This window comes from Dermochelys coriacea, chromosome 4 (genome assembly GCF_009764565.3).
Source record: "Dermochelys coriacea isolate rDerCor1 chromosome 4, rDerCor1.pri.v4, whole genome shotgun sequence".
Taxonomy (NCBI): Eukaryota; Metazoa; Chordata; order Testudines; family Dermochelyidae; genus Dermochelys; species Dermochelys coriacea.
Genome location: NC_050071.1, coordinates 130,107,147 through 130,125,816, shown reverse-complemented (window position 1 = coordinate 130,125,816; position 18,670 = coordinate 130,107,147). Strand labels below are relative to the sequence as shown.

At 38.9% G+C, this 18,670-nt stretch overlaps 1 protein-coding gene across 16 annotated transcripts in view; it reads right to left on the bottom strand.

Moving 5' to 3' along the window:
• The window catches only part of CTBP1 (C-terminal binding protein 1), a 416,082-nt gene that overhangs the window by 78,154 nt on the left and 319,258 nt on the right, over positions 1-18,670 (bottom strand). For 3 of the 16 annotated variants that reach the window (XM_038399420.2, XM_038399421.2, XM_038399422.2), the window contains exons 1-2: positions 13,255-13,310; positions 12,570-12,655 (exon numbers count right to left, since the gene is read on the bottom strand). The exons of 2 other annotated variants lie outside the window; for them this stretch is intronic. In XM_038399420.2, coding sequence (XP_038255348.1) covers positions 12,570-12,655; positions 13,255-13,295 — 127 coding nt within the window. In that variant the 5' untranslated portion in view covers positions 13,296-13,310. Of the gene's footprint in view, positions 1-12,569; positions 12,656-13,254; positions 13,311-13,898; positions 14,140-18,670 lie in introns of those variants that run through there. 11 more of the 16 variants (XM_038399426.2, XM_043512678.1, XM_038399423.2 and 8 more) reach the window with 10 other exon arrangements.

The following is an 18,670-nucleotide window of genomic DNA, read 5'->3' as shown; positions in this document are numbered from 1 at the left end:
TATGAACATACAGATTGTGTATGCAGATGCATTAAAATACACACACACACACACACACACACACACAGCCCTATTGCAGATGAGAATTCAAAGTTTATATAAAATGTATTCTTAGATCCATTTACTACTTTAATCCATGCACATCAATAGATAGAAGGCACTAATTACAGCACAGAGTCCTGTACTACACCAAAATGCATACTTCATGAAAGATTGGGGGGATTACAAATGGACTTTTTGCCCCTGGTAATTTAGAATGTTGTAGAACTGCCAATGACATTTCCTTGTTTTCCCCTTACCAACAACAGCTCCAAAAATATTTTCATGAAGAGTTAGACTTTGACAATGTGACAAAGACCTGATCCCAAGATGACTGAAGTCATTAGGGAGTCTTTCTATTAACCTCAGTGGACTTTAGATCAGGCCCCAGAGGACTGATGCATACTGTAGATTCACAACTTAGTGTGTTTGAAATGCACTGTAAGCCATTTTCCTTTCAATCTTCGACTGTAAGGACAGTCCATAATCAACTAATCAAACTCTACTGAGGGGTCTGAGCACCTGAAAAATGACAATTTAATTTGGTAGGTGGCTTCACCTCTACAGCTTGGTTTCATCATTATGAATACTACTGGGAGGTGGTACACAGCACTCCCTATAAAATCAGCAATTTGCTATCTAGGGCCCAGATTTTGCAAAGACCTCCACACATACTTAATCATATACATTCTGAGCAGTGCTACTGAAGTACATCGGACTACTCACATGGGTAAAACTAAGCACGAGCGTAAGTCTTTGCAGAATCAAGGCCTAAAATTGTATCCTTTTGTGCAGTATTATTCCAAGAGTTCAATGTGAAATGGAAAAAGGAACAACTTTGTTTCTGATTTCCTATTAAACATTAATATTTTTAAAGTGAATCTAATACTTGAGATAGATTTGATTTTCCAGCACTGTTATTTAGTGCAGAACATTGTACATTGGCCAAACTGGACAGTCTCTACGTAAAAGAATGAATGGACACAAATCAGACGTCAAGAATTATAACATTCAAAAACCAGTTGGAGAACACTTCAATCTCTCTGGTCACTCGATCACAGACCTAAGAGTGGCTATCCTTCAGCAAAAAAGCTTCAAAAACAGACTCCAACGAGAGACTGCTGAATTGGAATTAATTTGCAAACTGGATACAATTAACTTAGGCTTGAATAGAGACTGGGAATGGATGAGTCATTACACAAAGTAAAACTATTTCCCCATGGTATTTCTCCCTCCCACCCCACCCCCCACTGTTCCTCTGATATTCTTGTTAACTGCTGGAATTAGCCTACCTGCTTGTCACCATGAAAGGTTTTCCTCCTTTCCCCCCCCTGCTGTTGGTGATGGCTTATCTTAAGTGATCACTCTCCTTACAGTGTGTATGATAAACCCATTGTTTCATGTTCTCTGTGTGTGTGTATATAAATCTCTCCTCTGTTTTTTCCACCAAATGCATCCGATGAAGTGAGCTGTAGCTCACGAAAGCTTATGCTCTAATAAATTTGTTAGTCTCTAAGGTGCCACAAGTACTCCTTTTCTTAGTGCAGAACAGGAACAGCACAGGCAGCAATTAAGTAAGCCTCTACATGCTTCCTTGCCAAAATGTCTCCACTGTGGACTGAAAGGACCACTTGTGCCAGGTGAGTGAGGTGTACAGGTAGTTCAGCTTCTCAGCAATCTCTTTCCTGAGATTACAACAGTAGATTCCCTTGTTGACAAAGACACCTATCTACTTGGCTTTTAACTGACAGCACTAGCCAACTCATATCACATTGTACTTCAAACAATCGACAGATGATACTGTTTTTTCCACTCATTACCACTTTTGGCAGGATCTGAATCACTGACAGATATAAAAAGTTCCATAATATTTACATATAAATACCACATACTAAAGAAATAAAACAACGTCAACTGTGCAGTAACTGGGAAGGCAAACACCACAATTATACGTTCAGCAATAGTTCTCAAACAGCCTTTGATAGTAGAATCTATTTGTATAACTGAAAGAGAATATTGGCCAGCAAATGGACAATATCACATAGAAACGGTATTATGGAAGCTCTCACTTTCTACTGACCAACATCCAGATGAAAACAGAAAGAACTGCAGGTGAAATATTTTAGCCAAATGACAAATTATCGGAGTTTCTGGTATTTTCCAATTATTTGCATTATAATTTCAGCATTAGGTATACATTGAACATTTTATTTGGGACTTGAACCATTTGTTTATGGCACAGAGTTAACCGGACGACCAAGTGTCCTGTATTAAAATGAATTAAATGGTCTCAAGCTATTACCAAAAAGACGTTATCCTACTTCACAAAACCATTATAGCCTCTGAAAAAAGCAGTGCTGGTTTAGCAGTGATGCTTCTGCCATTGATACTGGACAATCTGAGCAGTAACATTCAAAAGAGAGTCTTCTTGATTGCAGCTACCAGATACTGTGCCATGACATGGATCTGATAAAGGGTGTGACAAAAAAAGCTCCTGTTGGAAGCCTGATGTTTTTCTTTGTGATCTGTCATGAGATCAATGAGGGGGAATTGTGTCCTGTTACGGATCCAATTCCTAAATTGGCCTTCACATGTCCCTCTACAGGAAGCAAAGTACAGGAGGATGCCAGACGCAGGAGCTGTGTGTGGAATGGAGAAGATCCTAAAACTAAATCCTCCTCCCCCTTTTAGACAGAAGCTATTTCTCCGGCCATTTTCCATCTGGTACTGATACAGTAGCTCTCTTTACTTAACAGTCATCTCAAAGTTTTGAAAGCTCATACAATGTGCAAACTCACACTACAAGAAATTATGTTCCCTCCTTTCCTCCCAGAGTTCAACTGTTAAGTAAAATTAGCATGTCTCCAGTCCAAATTTTTGCATCTCAGCAAGCTTAAGAGTACTCACAACTAGCAAAACATGGTTGTAGTGCAGTCTGGTAAGTTTAACAGTAGTTGTTGGTTCCCTTGCATATTTGTCTTGGCAGCTTAATTGATGAGGTTCTACTTTTTGGTTTGAACATAAAGATCTTACCACCAAAATTTAAAGAGATGGCACTATAATGGTAGAAAGCACGTTTTCAGTTTGCCTTTGTGTGTGTATATATTATTTAGAACAGAATATTCCATCCTTTCTAGGGCATAACTATTTGGTCAGACCACAGCATCACTTTTTGCAAACTGTATTTATTTTATATTAATTTAGATTTAAAAACAGTCATATGCAGGCTCTGAGCACAAAAAAAACAGATACAAATTGCAATTAGTTCACCCCCTCTACTAAGCAGCAGTTCTAAATACAATCATCCTCAATTCGTTTGCCAACACTACCATTTCTCCCATCTTTCATCAATGGCAGGCCAAAAGAAAACAAAAAGAAGAAAAGCCATGAAGCATTCCACCTTATTATCCACCTTCAAATCCCTCCTCAAAACTATCTTTAGCCACGATACCTACGAAAAACTTGACAACGGTTAGGCTGCTAGTGTACTGTCATCAATATTGTCTCAATTTTCCTTTTACTCCTCCATCTGCCTGTATCCATCTCTGTCTTTTGGCTCATCATAGATTGTAAGCTCATTCAGGCAGGGACTGTCCTTTTGTTCAGTGTTTGTACAGCTCCTAGCACAATGCTGTCTGGTCCATGACTAGGGCTCCTAGGTGATATGGTAACACAAATAAATAATTCCCTGAAAGTCAGCAAATGTGGCTATTTCAGACCTGGTGTGAGAGATATTCCAGAACCCCAGCGCTCACACAGAGAACACCCTGCCAGCTTTGTACTGTACCCAGGGGAATCTAGCAACACCACCACTGATGTCAATTGTGACAGCATATCACAGCACACTTCACAGCGATTGAAGCGATGCTCATGTTTCACAGTTAGACTGGGCAGGTCATGTGTTGAGGGTGGATGACACCATTGCAAAGCAGTTGCTATATGGTGAACTGGAAGTGAGCAACCATATCTGAGGCAGCCAAAAGAAGTCCTTCAGGGCCACACTGAAGCACAACCTGAAGCATGCAACATTGATGACGACAACTGGGAGTCATCAGAAACAGACAGATCATGCTGGTGAGAAACAGTCAACAATGGGGTTACTCAGCTCGAGATTAACCACCATATGGATCCTGAGGCACAGAGGCCGAGTTGTAAACAATGTTAGATTCAGCGGGTACAGGCTGTAATCCCTTCCTCGATATCAAGCTACAAATGTGCTCAATGCAGAAAGGACTGTCACTCATGCCTTGGCCTACTTAGACACAATCATATTCACAAGACATAATACTGTCGTCAATTTTATCTTCAGTCACGAAGGACAATAACAAAATCACAAAGAGGCAGTCTCAGGTAGTCCAACCCCAAGAAACTGAAGGCCTGATTTTGGTTGAGGGGAGAGAGGGGTGCATAAGTTATTCAATTAAAAAAAGTCAGGAAGTAATTACCTTTGGTCTTGTCTACACAAGAAAGATGCACCAGTTAAACAAAATATGCTAAACTTATTTTACTTTCGCTGATGCAACCTCCTGTGTGGGTATGCTTACTCTGGTTCCAGAGTGGTTGATTTTGGTTTAGCTTAGACTGATTCCTAATCAATTTAAGGTAAACTGATTTAAGTCTGGTTTAAACTGAAATAAGAGAGTTGACACAGGGGTTTGCACTGGATTAACTTAATCAGTTTGAAATCATACCTTAGTTAAATAGGTGCAACCTTCTCATGCACACAGGGCCTTAGACCTGCGCTGAGCTGCAACACCTGAATAGAGCTACTCCTTTACTGATCACAGAAGAATAATCAAGAATTAATATTGCATTTGAAAATACTTTCCAAATGTACATTTGAGAAGAAATCAATTACACTAACTTTAAAGTCTTATTTCTGGATAAAAAGTTAATCCCAAAAGAACCAAAGTATATTTAAGCAATACTAGCATAGGTAGTGGTACAGATTTTACTAATATTGTACAAAAACTTTACATTGTCCACAATGCAGAAAAAAGCTTATGTGCTTCTTTCTTCCTTCTTTCCATTTGGTGAACACAAAAGAATATAGTCCCCCTTCCAACAAACAAAACACCACTTTTCCTAACAGAGCTACACAGCTCAGTGTGTTCAGAAACAGACAGATTAAGAGGCTTAAAGCAGGCCAAGAGAGATGACACTCACTACGTTATTAAACCAAAAGTGAAGCTGTATGATGTTCACTGTATTTTAGGCACTAATCCTTTCCAGCTGCCCATTTACAATGCACTGTAATATTTATATTATTTGTTCAGGTCTGTAAGAAACCCAGACCAGTGGTTTAGGAATCTCTATATCATTCCAAATTCTCAAAAAGAAAAGGAGTACTTGTGGCACCTTAGAGACTAACAAATTTATTAGGAGCATAAGCTTTCGTGAGCTACAGCTCACCGATGAAGTGAGCTGTAGTTCACGAAAGCTTATGCTCTAATAAATTTGTGAGTCTCTAAGGTGCCACAAGTACTCCTTTTCTTTTTGCGAATACAGACTAACACGGCTGCTACTCTGATTCCAAATTCTATACCTGAATGAGGGAGCTAGTTTCACAGTAGTGGGCCAAATTCATCCCTAGTGTAATTGCAACAAAATCAGTGGCGTTACACCTGGGATAACTTAGTATGTCTGATCTTGTGCGCTACTGAATGTCCTCAATTCTCAGTGACTTCACTGGGAGTGGAAGGCACTCAGCATCTCACAGGATCAGGTTCAAAGTCTGCTAGGAAAGGTGAAGATGTGACTGCTCTTCACTGTCTCACCAAGGCCAATACCCAGGCTTATCAAACAGCTCGGTCAACTGAATGGACAGAGCAAGCAGCTAGGGTGTACATCTTGGATGGCTGCAAAATGATTATGTGATGGAGTGGGTTAAAAATGGTGTGTGTGTGTGTGTGTGTGTGAGAGACAAAGAGACTGGTGTAGAAGAAGAAAAGACAATATTTAGCATTGAAAGGATATAAGGGGCTCAAACATGCACCCCTTGAACAAAGAGATGGTGAGAGAGAGTCTGGTCAAAGAACTAACAAGAATAAACAACATGCACTACCAACAGTGAACAGCAACCTATTACAAAAGTTTCAAAAATTTTCAATACTGTGGGAAACTAAAACTCCCCTGCAGTACCCTCGTCATAGCTAATTTGTGATTTCCTGTACTCACAGTACTAAATGCACAATGGAGCCTCTATTGTTAGCCTCCTCCCACAAGCATTCAAAAAAGCAACACATTCTTTTTATCTAGACAGTGGAGTCTCATATACATTATGCTCTACCCAGCTAAAAGGTTATTTTCTTAGCAGTTGCTTTTGCACATAATAAAATCTGCCATCTAGTTGCATCACTTCAAAGACCCCACAGGACAAGCAGCAATGGTGTTTTAGGAGCCAACCTGCTGACTACGAAGCTCAGCAAGGGGAGACTTAAAAAGCTACATAAATATTAGGAGAAGAACAGGAGAGGATTCTAAATGGAGAACTATCCCAAAATTTAACACATTGAGATGAACTTCAAAACAGTAAAGCCACTGCGGGTGGTGGAGAATCAATGAGAGTCACCCTGATGGTACCAATGAACAAAAGTTACAGTAATATCAATTTTGCATGTGCACAGAGGGGAGAATATGTCCTTTAGCGTACAAGTTATCTAAAATATTAGGATCCTAGGCTTTGGGCCACCAGTTTTTGTAAAAACATTTTGAATACATACAAAATATTTTTTAAAGATATTAGATTACAGAATAATACTTTATGTTTCTGAAGAATCGCAAAAGTACATTACAAACAAACATGCAAACACACAAAATTGCTTCAAACACCACTAAAACATAGCTCTAGGAGTGGAACAGAGCTCACTATAAAACAGTTTAGGACACACAGTGAAAACTACCTTAAGGAGTAATTTTAGATTGGCAGAATATAATTGCTGGAGTTGGAATTTAGCCAGGGCTAATAAGCCAAACAAAAAATGCCATGGGATCTTTGGCCAAAATCTTAATTTTATGTCTCATCCAGAAAGCATTTTGGTAAGAGGGAGAATGATGCAGCTAGCATATTCCAACCAGCACAGGAATGCACACATGCAACATCAAACTGCTGTCAACCAGTGAAATAATTTCTTTCAATCCTGCTCATTTTAGGAACAGGAAAAAACAACATGAGAAAAGCTGTGATACACGTTAATGCTATTCAGCAAAGTACAAAAAGCACATGAAGATGTTTAGTAGACTACAAATGTGAAAATGCTCATTATCTAGGTGAAAATGAACAGTTTAACACATCTGGTACAACACATTAAAGAGAGAAAAAACACATTTGAAGATCAGTTTAAGAGTTTGGTGACTGGCTTGTAGTTATCTCTACCAAACAGTTTTGTCCTGCATGACTCTGCAAAGATTAACGCTACGTACTGAACAAGGCCACACAACTAATGAAACATGACTCATTTGGTAACTCTGATGAAGTACTGTACACTACAGTTTCAGGTGGGAGACATTTTCTTTTTTTCATTTTGAGATTGTTGCCCTGTGAACGTGTAAAGACACGAAGGTATTTTTGTACCTCTCATATTACAAATATCGGGCCAATTCTGAAAGTTCATATTCAGGCAAAACTCCAATGGAAGCCAACAGGAATTTTGCTTGGGAACAGTGTGATTTCAAACTAAGTAAGGACATTTGGATTTGGACCAATAACAATGCTGCCACTGGCTGCCGCCCCTAGCTGCGCCCTGTGACTCTAATAGGAGTCACAGAAAGTGCAGTGTGAGGAAATGCTGCCTCAGGCAGCGTTCACTTTCGGCAAATTCTCCTCTAGATCAGCCACAATCTGGCTGGAGAGCATACTTGAACATACTTTTTAGTGTAGCTCCTTCCTGGTTCATTTGCTCAAACTCTGGCTCACTCATAGACCACAGGGACATTTTGCAAGAGTGAAGAAAAGTGGCTACATATAGCAGGGGATGGAAACTTCCGGGGCAGCTGCTTCTCTCCTGGGCCTGGCCCCACCTGGCTTATTTTTTTTTTTTAACATTATCTTCCCTGCACCCCAGGCAGTGTGCACTGTGGTTACCAGATAGGCCACTGCTTGTTTGTTAAAAGAACAAGGAGTACTTGTGGCACCTTAGAGACTAAAATTTATTTGGGCATAACCTTTCGTGGGCTAAAACCCACTTCATCAGCTCCATGCAGTGGAAAATACAGTGGGAAGATATATATATTGTGCACAGCCTCTACACACATGTGAAACGTGGGGAAGCGATTGCAAGCACCCTTGCTCCTTTGTGTCTGCTTCATATGGCTAGGCAGACTACACTTAGGGAGCCCATGCAGTATTTGCATAACTGTTGATACTAACCTCTTCTAAAAGGGGGCCATGCCTGAGCTGGCCTAATGCAGAGGGTAATGGAAGGTGCACCTCTATTTAAGACAAGGGCAGAACAGTGACCATGCTCATATAGCAGTGTCCTGAATTAGGCTCAATGCCTCTACGAGCTCCTTCCAGAGTGCTGTACAACCATGCACCACCCCACCACAGAGCCCGATACAAATGCTACAGTTTGCCCAGAATCTTTAAATAAATATCGGGGCTCTTTAGAAAGCCTGTTACTGTACTACCTCACAATAGAAAAACCTGTATTGTGAACAGGAACTGCGAACAGGAATTGATTCAGTAAAGCAAGGAATTTTATTTTGTGCATTTCATATTTTCATATCAGAACCCACACATAAAAGACATGAACAAATACTAATAAGTGACTAGTCTCAGAATGAATTCTGCGAGAGGCGCAGGGTCAGGAAGCATGAACAACCTTCATTCCACACTTATGTAACTTTGCCAAGGGGGAATATAACAAGTTGAAAATTGAGTACTGACAAGAGACACCCAGCCACTGACCTGTGCATATAGCTATTTTAAAAGAATACAATCCATTCAATAAAATATCTAAAACCAAATACAATTACAGAACTACATGACTTAACTTATACTTAAACACTGAAAAAAACCCAACCCCCATACCTCATGTATTACAGAAATAAAAGCTTCCTTTGAAGCTCCAAGGCAAGCAAATCTGCCAGCTTCCTTTGAAAAAATTCAAAAAGTTTAAAACCATTGTAAAGGTCAGTGCTCTCAGCCAATGTTAATCTCAGTCTAAATGTTTTTGGTAAAAGAATACGTACTGAATATTTAATTTTTTTTTTAAGCTTTCCTCTATGTCTCATAGCCCTGGCAATCTTGCTTTTTACAAACTTCTGACCTTGATGCCTCACATCATAGTCACCATCTTCCTAGCTAAGAATGACTGGACTTAAAACTTCAAAGTCTATGGAGGAGAGGAGTCACAAGGGAACAAAGCAGATATTTCCATCTCCTCCTGAAGAGGCCTGATTGAGTACCCTTTATTTTATACTTGCTCAAAGCAACAAAATTTTCCTTGTTAAATATCAGTAATGTGCATCAAAATATGGGAAGTGATGTATACAAAATTATAAAAACCCAATTATATCTATTAGCCGCTACCTGGCTAATTGCCAATTGGAATTATACAGGAAACATGATGGCTACAGGTAAGATATGAAAAATGTTTTTTTAAGGGAAACAAACGAGTTTATAGTTTGTCATAAATTATTGCTCTATTACAGCAAATTTATGTTTCACACATCAAAAATAGTTAAACTTTTCATTTTACATAAATTCTTGGGGAAATGTGGTAGGTTTCTTATAAAAAGAGATTTATATAGATTTTCACTTCTTTACCTTGCTAGTTATATTTCTTTATGAGAACAGTCACCTTTTTTGTAGATGCTGCTTATTGGGGCAAAAACTTCATCACACCTAGGGAAAGGTCTTGATTCACATCCCTTTTTGGTCCAGTGGTATGAAGAGAGCTGAATCTGCCCCTCCAGAATACTCCATTTGCAGAGGCTAATTTAACACCTCTACGCAAATTCCCACTCGGACCAGGATGTATAGGGCGGGCTGGGGCAGAAGCGAGTATGGCCAAAGCACAGTTCACTCCAGCATTCTCCAACAGTGTAATAGCTCATAGAGGACAGTCAGAAGGCAGTGCAAATTATTGGATCCCTGAGGCTGTTTTAAATTGTGCTGGGGATTGGACAGGCCCCTGGCCAGAACCGGAATTAGGAAGGCTGGAAAGTGGTTTAACCAAATTAAGTGAAGTAAAGCAGTACCAAATATTCTGGCCTCCAAACTTTACAAACCCTTAAGCAAACTGTTAAACCTAGGGGCTCAGAACAAGCTCCAGCCTCCAACCTGCTCACAGTTTGAGATTTCCTTAGCTTTGCTCCCATCAGATGCTGTCATCACAATGTTGTACATCACTTAAAGCCAGGAGAAACTCAAATGGTCATGGACTCCTAATCAACTCCCTGTACATTAGTCACTCAAGAGGGTGGGATGAGAATATTTTGGAATGAAAAAAAATAGTAGTTGAAAATATTACTTCTAGAACTTAAAAAAAAAAAAACCACAACCCACAAACAATCTATAGTGTCCTAATGTTACTTTAAATTGTGAATTATGTTAGTAGGAGACCTTTTATATTTTTTATGTTTTGGCAATCTGAAAACGGCCTGTTTTATAATATGTAAAGAATTTCTGCTACACATTTCTAGTGGGACTACACACAAAAATCAGCTTAAATTGCCATCTTTGTCTTTGAGTTGGTAAGAGAGAGGAGGATAATGAAAGTAACCATGAGTTTTTTCCTACCCCTCAGTAATGTATGCTCTAGACACCCTCATCTCTACAGTATGAATTTAATTAATAGACTGGGCGCATGAGTGTACGGTAGGGAGATAAAGAGAAAGAGGTCTGTCCTATAATTTTTATCCTAACCTTACATTTTAGACCACCTTTTATTCAATGTCACTCCATCCCAACTTTCTTATTAAACAAATAATTACAGGGGCTAGGCAGCCTTAGATGAAAATGCAATGTTGCTATGGGATTTGAAAGCTGACACACGCTGCAGCCCAGAGACTAAGAGTATCATCTCATCAATGTTTCCAGCTGGTCCAAGAAGTAAGCGCCCCTAATATTACTCTTGAATCTGGGTCTCTAATTGTCATCCACCCAGAGTTCCTTACAGAAACACAACTATTACAAATTAATAGTGGGTCAGAAAGACAAAATGGAAACTAGCAGTTGTAGCCCAAAATATTCATATGACTTTGAATTAACAGGGAATAGTGGTATTTTACAGAAGTAAATTAGAAAAAAGAAAGACCGACCAATTCTTGTGTGTCTTTTCTTAAATACAACTGAAGTCAATGTCTTACCATATGCTCACTGGTCATTCAAAATATCTAATTAACAACCTAATAATATTTCATTCCCTTAACAGCCATATAAACACACATTTTAGGAAAACACTGAAGTTCTCCCAAAGGGTACAATCCTGGCTAATTATCTAATTGCTGTAGATGTTCTTAGTTGACAGAGATGGATTGAAACCATGCTTAAGAATGTTGGAATGCATGATACAGTATCCATATGATAACACATTATGGTGGCAGCCTAATTCTAATCTCTTTAATGAGCTTTTTGAGCTAAATACCGTGATTGCTGCGTTCACATTATAAATAAAACGATAACTCTAAGAAATACAGATTAGTATATTCAAGCATCAGGCATTCTGAATAGGAAGTAGGGACAATTACTCTTTGATGGTGCAAAGACCAAAGTTTTTTAAAAAAGGGCAACAGTCAAACAAACTGACATATGTAAGGACATTTTGAATTTGTCACATTATTAACAACTCAGATGTCATAGCACATATGGCACCTCACATCTGCAACAGTTCTAACACTCCCTATAAGAAACACATTTGCATGCATACTGAATGTTTGCACACTGCAGTTATCCCAATCTACAGACTACAAGATTGAATTTAAAAATCCACAAAACGAAGTTTATTTCAAAATAGTAGCTTCAGTAACTGAATTATATATATTTAGTACAGTAGTTAACTGCAAAGAGGTAGCTTCTGTCTGGATGGCTAAAATAAGAAAATTATATAATATTTAGATTATATTTAAAAACATCAAAAATACACTGGTGTAATTTTGTTGCCATGAGGAAGTGGAAGTCAATATAAAGCAATATTATTACAAATAGCAAAATTAGGAGTTGGTGTTACTAATTTTACACAGATACTATGAGGAGGTTCATGATATGGCACAAATATGCCACTAAATTAGACCAAAAATACAGAACAAGCAGGTATATTGTGAAAACATTCTCTCTACCAGTGTAACTTTCTCCATATTAAGCTTATTTTACTCTACTTTTATTATTTACTAGGCAAGCGAAGGTATTCAACAGATGCAATTAATAAGCTGATCTTTCCATCTAAAGCAGCAATCATTTATATTTGTCTTATGTTTATCAGTGTTTTCTGGTTCCTTTTTTGCAGGAATATAATGAGATTGAAGTATTAAAATACATGGACCTGACTGCTTGCAAAGGGACTAGAATGCTAAATAAACATACTTACATTTTCTGAGATCCAGGGAAAGGAATCTCTGTGATGTATTAGAATCACACACATACATCCCAAATACTGTAATTCGTTTTAATTCACTGAAAAAAAAGTACACATTCACTACAGTCCTATTAAGCCCCATTAATTTAAATGAGGCTAAAAGGGTGATTGCCTCACGGCTGTTACACCAAGGACTAAAAGCAAACATTCTTCTTAATAAGGACAAGAGTTGTTAAAATATACACTGAAGTTAAATTATTTAATTTAAGCCACAACAGGTGAAATTTTTTAAAGTATGGCTGGTAATGTCTATGGCTACATACAGTCTGCTTCACTATCAAGAGTGCAAAGGCAGCCAAATGATTTTAAAAATATTTAAAAAAAAAAAAAAAACCCCAAAGACACACAATAGACAATCAAATCTACACAGCAAATGAAGTTATTATTTTGGCTCTATAGCTTTCTCTTTGGGGATCACTTGCTCTTAGATTCTATATTTTGTTGTTGGTGATTGAAGCAGCATATAACAGTTTTCAGATTAACAGAAACATTTTAAGCAGGCAATTGAGCCAAATACTGTAACATCACCCCATGCGTATGAGCTGTCTTTACCCTCAACAGCAGCAGCAATCCATAAATGCATTTGCTCGCCTTTTTTTAAAAAACAGGAACTCAAATTTATGGAGGAAAGCCTTACCTTACAAATAAATAACCTATCCTCACACCTAGCAAAGTCATTTCAACATTCAGGCCTTAAACAGGTTTGTTTGTTTTTTTTTTAAATAGTAATAAAATGCTTTTAACTTCCTGTTTATTGAAAAATTAGCCCAGCTTTTTCTACATGGCATTTTATTTGCAGTTAAAAGCCAAGACACTGTTTAATCCCTGAGCGAGTGTATGGGGAGAAAAAAAAATTAAAATCATGGATATAGATTTAAGGCTATTTTAGTACAGCCTTCCCCCCCCCCCTTTTTAAAAAGGGTGAAATGAATCAACAGCCAAGTTCGAGTCCCTTAAGTAGGCTTCACTGAGTCTGCGGTTTAGATTTTTTTTTTTTTAAATCTCTCTATTCCAGCAGTTACTAGGCAAAGTTGCTCGACAGACAATGTCTGACCATCCGCACCTCTCATTACAAATGTATTCGCTAAGAAGTCTAGATAAAAAAAACCAAACAACACCAAACCCGAACCACTCACACTCACACACACACAAAGCGAGCAGGGAGGGAGGGGAAGGGAGGGGAAGGAGCAGAGCGAGCCTTTATGTCCACACAGACATCGCTGTCTCTTTCAAGCAAGCTCACAGAGGAAATCGGAACAAAATAGACAGTGAAATCGTTACCTAGTGGCAAGCCCTTGTTTAGTAAATGAGAACTTCCCATTGAGATAGCTGTCCAGGCTCTCTACAAAGAGAGCTTCAGTCCAATATCACCACACACAAAAATCCTAAGCATATGGCGGCTACTTCTATTTTCCCCCGAAGTAACACACAGACAGACAGACAGACAGACACACACAGACAGACAGACAGAGGCGCGCACACACACACAGCCCCAGCGCTGCTGTCTCTGAAAGTGGGAGAGGCACCGCAGGCGGCGCTTAGGGCAGACAAAACTAATCTCTTGTTTCCGAGCTCGGAAGTGCAATCAAAAGGAAACGGGCGGGAGGCAGAAAGCAAAAAGAGCTACGTGCGGCGGCCCCTCTGTCGATTGCAAAGCAAACGCAATTGGGGAAACGCGTTTTTCACAGCTGCTTATTAGCAACAGAAAAGGGGGGAAACACACACACACACACACACACATTTGGGAACCTGGAATTACTTTTGTAGCGCAGTAAAAACGGAGTTATTTAGATATATATTTAGCAACTGAGCTGTTTGAAAAGTTTCTCAGGGTAACTATATGATGTGTTTTCTCTTTAGACCAAAAAGAAAAGGAGGACTTGTGGCACCTTAGAGACTAACAAATTTATTTGAGCATAAGCTTTCGTGAGCTACAGCTCGCTTCATCGGATGCATTGAGCTGTAGCTCACGAAAGCTTACGCTCAAATAAATTTGTTAGTCTCTAAGGTGCCACAAGTCCTCCTTTTCTTTTTTGCGGATACAGACTAACACGGCTGCTACTCTGAATCCTGTCTTTAGACCAGGGGCTCTCAAACTGGGGGTCGGGACCCCTCAGGAGGTCGCAAGGTTTTTACATGGGGTGTCGCGAGTTGTCAGCCTCCACCCCAAACCCTGCTTTGCCTCCTGCCTTTATAATGGTGTTTAATATATTTTAAAGTGTTTTTAATTTATAAAGGGGGTCACAGTCAGATGCTTGCTATGTGAAAGGGGTCACCAGTACAAAAGTTTGAGAACCACTGCTTTAGACCCACAGAACAAGTTCTGATTAATGCCTTTTTATATTCTTGCATTTTATTATGCAATTTGGTTGAGGATTTTCCCCCCTCCCCTATACATGAAGGACAACTTTTAAAATAAGAAATTATTTATTTCCTAAGTGCCCCACACTAATGGCAAATAAGAAAAAATGTATCTTAGTTTACAGACCCCTTTCAATGGCTCACACTGTAAATAATTAGGGCCCAATTCTACTTTCAATTACCTTGGGGGACGTCGACTGACTGAAATGGGAATCCACCAGTGTAAGTGAGGGCAGAATTAGGACAAAAAGTATCTTATGAGCCAAATCCTGCCATTCTTCACTATCAAGCATATTCCACTAATTCTAAAATGCCCACTTGATCACTGTGCTTTGTACATCCCCCTTCTGTGTCTGGTTCCAGCTCTGTTACAGCTGTCATCTGGAGATCCTGGCTCTTCAGCCCAAGCTTTATGAATTTATTTTCATGCTGCCCTGGTGAGATGATGGGCTATTGTCCCCATTTTATGGATGGGGAAGTGAGGCACAGAGAGATTAAAGTAAAAAGTATCCACTAAAACTTTAGTGCTCAATTTGAGACACCTGGCACCTCATTTTTCATGGTACTTAGCTTTATATAGCACTTTATATAGCTCCCACCGAGTGCTCAGCCCTTCTGCAAATCGGACCCCAGGGTCTTAAATCAGACATCCAGAAAATTAAGAACACACGATTAGTGACTACCTGTGAAAAGTTTGGTTTAAGTAATTTGAGTGGTATCATACGGGAAATCTGTGGCAAAGGCATGGATAGAATCTCAATTCTCTAAAGCAGCATTCAACTACCTTGATCATGAGACCACCCTTCATTTTTCTGCAGTCCCGCCTTCATTCACTACACACCTTCCAGCTTCCACAACAAATGAGGCAGGGGTGTCCTTCGCTATACAACACTGATTCAATCCAAGAGTAGGTGCTTCCTGAGAAATGAATGAGACAGGGGTTCTGTGGAAAAAAATAATCCTATGTGATCCTGTAATTAAAGACCTTATTATAATGCATATATACATGGGGCTGAATTAAGACTGCACAGAATGTATCTGTTAAAATCTAAGAGGACTCTACTGATCATGTATGAAGTGCTGACACAAAGACCATCCCACCTGACAAATTTCCTGCTACATAGCTTTCCAAATAAAAAGTTGTTGGAATTTTTTAACATTGGCAAAACAGACTCTTACCCCTTACTCTTGTTCTCAGAAATGGCTGAACCATTTTGGCTGATTTTTTTTTTCAAAAATGCCTGAGGCAGACAGCCAGCATGTAAAATTTCAGCCCAAATGGTTAAAGTTTGCCAAAGTTTAAGCAATTGAAAACAGGGTGTTATAATGAGAAGTGTTTGGGGACCTTAATAACAACAAGTGGTGCTACCAGCCCTGACTTCAATATTAATAATAGGTTTCAGAGTAGCAGCCGTGTTAGTCTGTATTAGTCTCTAAGGTGCCAGAAGTACTCCTAATATTAATAATGATGATGACAGAAGTTAGTGGGGGCTATGCAGAGACACAGGACTTCTGGAAAGATTCTGGAGGATGCACATCTTGAAGAGTTGAATGCATTACCCATGATGAGATAATCAAGCAGAAACTTTAGTATCTGGAACTTGCTGAATTCCAGTCCTCAAATGAGGAAAAAACCCGCACACCTGATGAAGTTGACTAGTGCCCTATACATCACATTACATCTATTACAACAACATAAAATTATGGAATATTTTCTCCAATATTTTGGGTCATAAATTAATCTACTGTATAAATTAGACAATGTTTTTTTCTATTTTAAATTTTCTTCTGTTGTTAATTAAGTATTAAAGTGTCAAGAAAATGTAAAGGACTCCACTAATTTGCAGATATAATAATAAACTCAAAATTAAAACTGTCCAAAATATTCATCATGTCTTCCTTACCAGAAAGTTCCAATCAGGCAGAATTCATAATTAAAAGATACATAAGCAAGGAAAATGTTACCAATTAAATATTATTTTCTTCATGAAACAAGCTTAGGAGGAGGATGGAAAACTAAGGATTTTGTAAAGATCTACTGCCTGGCTGGGTCAGCTGACTTGCATAATGCAGTACACACTAAACTGTATGTGGAAGGGCTCTATGAAGAATATAATTAACTCGCATAATGGCCGTGCACTTGCAGGCCTAATCATTTACTTGGACAGGAGCTGTAACCCTGGATCTATCTGATTCATAAATAGCTACTACCTTTTCTGGAATCCTTTTCTTTTTCTGCATACAAGTCAGAGAGTAGAGTCTATTATTTTAATCATTTTACAAACTTTAATTACACTATCAATTTAGCTCAGATTTCAAAATGCTAAATGTTTCAGCCAAGAACCAATGCTAGAAATGGAAAGATTTTCTTTTAACAGAAAAGTCTGACAAATGAAAAGTGGCCACGGTATAGCTTTCCAAAAATAAACCACCAGGTTTTTATCTGCAGTACATAACACTGTAAACAGGCTTGAGAAACCAGTTTCTGGAGTACTATATTTTTCTTTCCCACTGACTAGTGTGCACGCACACACAAAAAACAGGTTGCAGATTTTACCAACTTAAAGTAACAATCTACAGTTTAAGAGTATGGAAAGGAAGAGGACAATGTGTCAGGATTTGATTGGATTAAAATATAACTTTACTTCTGGCGCGTGTATGTGTGTCTGTACACACACACACATACACACACACACACACGCAATTTAGGGTCTGATCCTGCTCCGATTGAAGTCTATGGCCAACCTTCAATGGAAGCAGGATCAGGCCATTAATTATCCAGGAACGTTCAACTCAGATCCAGCCTCTGGGTTTCAGTGAGGAAAATCCATTCATTACAAGGAAGTGAGTTTGCTGAACATTTATCTCGGCCTGCTGTGTTATTCCATGTCAGCTGAATTAATCAAAGTTACTCCATCTCCTCCTATGCGATTTAATACTTTTCTGGGATGATCATTATGATATCATTACTGCATCTTTAAACCTTAGGCTCCTGTGTGATTAAAAATGCCACTGGGAAGGGGATAGACAAGATTACAGCCTTTTGTGACCACCTTCAATGCTTTGGAATGGTTTCATTGCACTGAGATGCCATGGTAATAGGTATATTAAAAGTACCTAACACAAATACCTAAATACAGAAGTACCTATTAGATAATTGTCATAATAATTTACTGTACTTTGGTAATAATAACACAGCAAACCTGATGTCCAGATCATACTCCTACACACTGAGGGGGCTGGAAATTTTGTGTGGTTCCTTCCACAGAATTTCCTCTGTATTCTTTTGGTCCCATGGAAAAAAAGTGGGGGTCCAGCCTCCAAATGTTTGGATCTCAGGAAACTCTTGGGAGCAAAAGTGAAGCATCTAGGCTTCCATAGCAGGCCCAACTCCCTGGTCATTTGGCTCTGCCCAAGCCCCGCCAGGTGACTCCTGTCTCAGGGCATTCTCCAGTAAGGAGGGGAGCTCTATTAACTTTCCTCTTGCAGCACTGGGGGCCAGTGAGAGCTGGGCACAAATGGCTAATATGCATTCTCCCAATCCCAACTACGTCCCATTTGTCTATCAGTAGGGCATAATCTGGGCCTGAGTTATTCATGTGGGGCTTGAAAAATATATTTCTAGTGGCTAGTTGTTTTATTGACATTTGTGCATGTTAATAAATGGGAGAATAATGAAAATACTGAAGCAA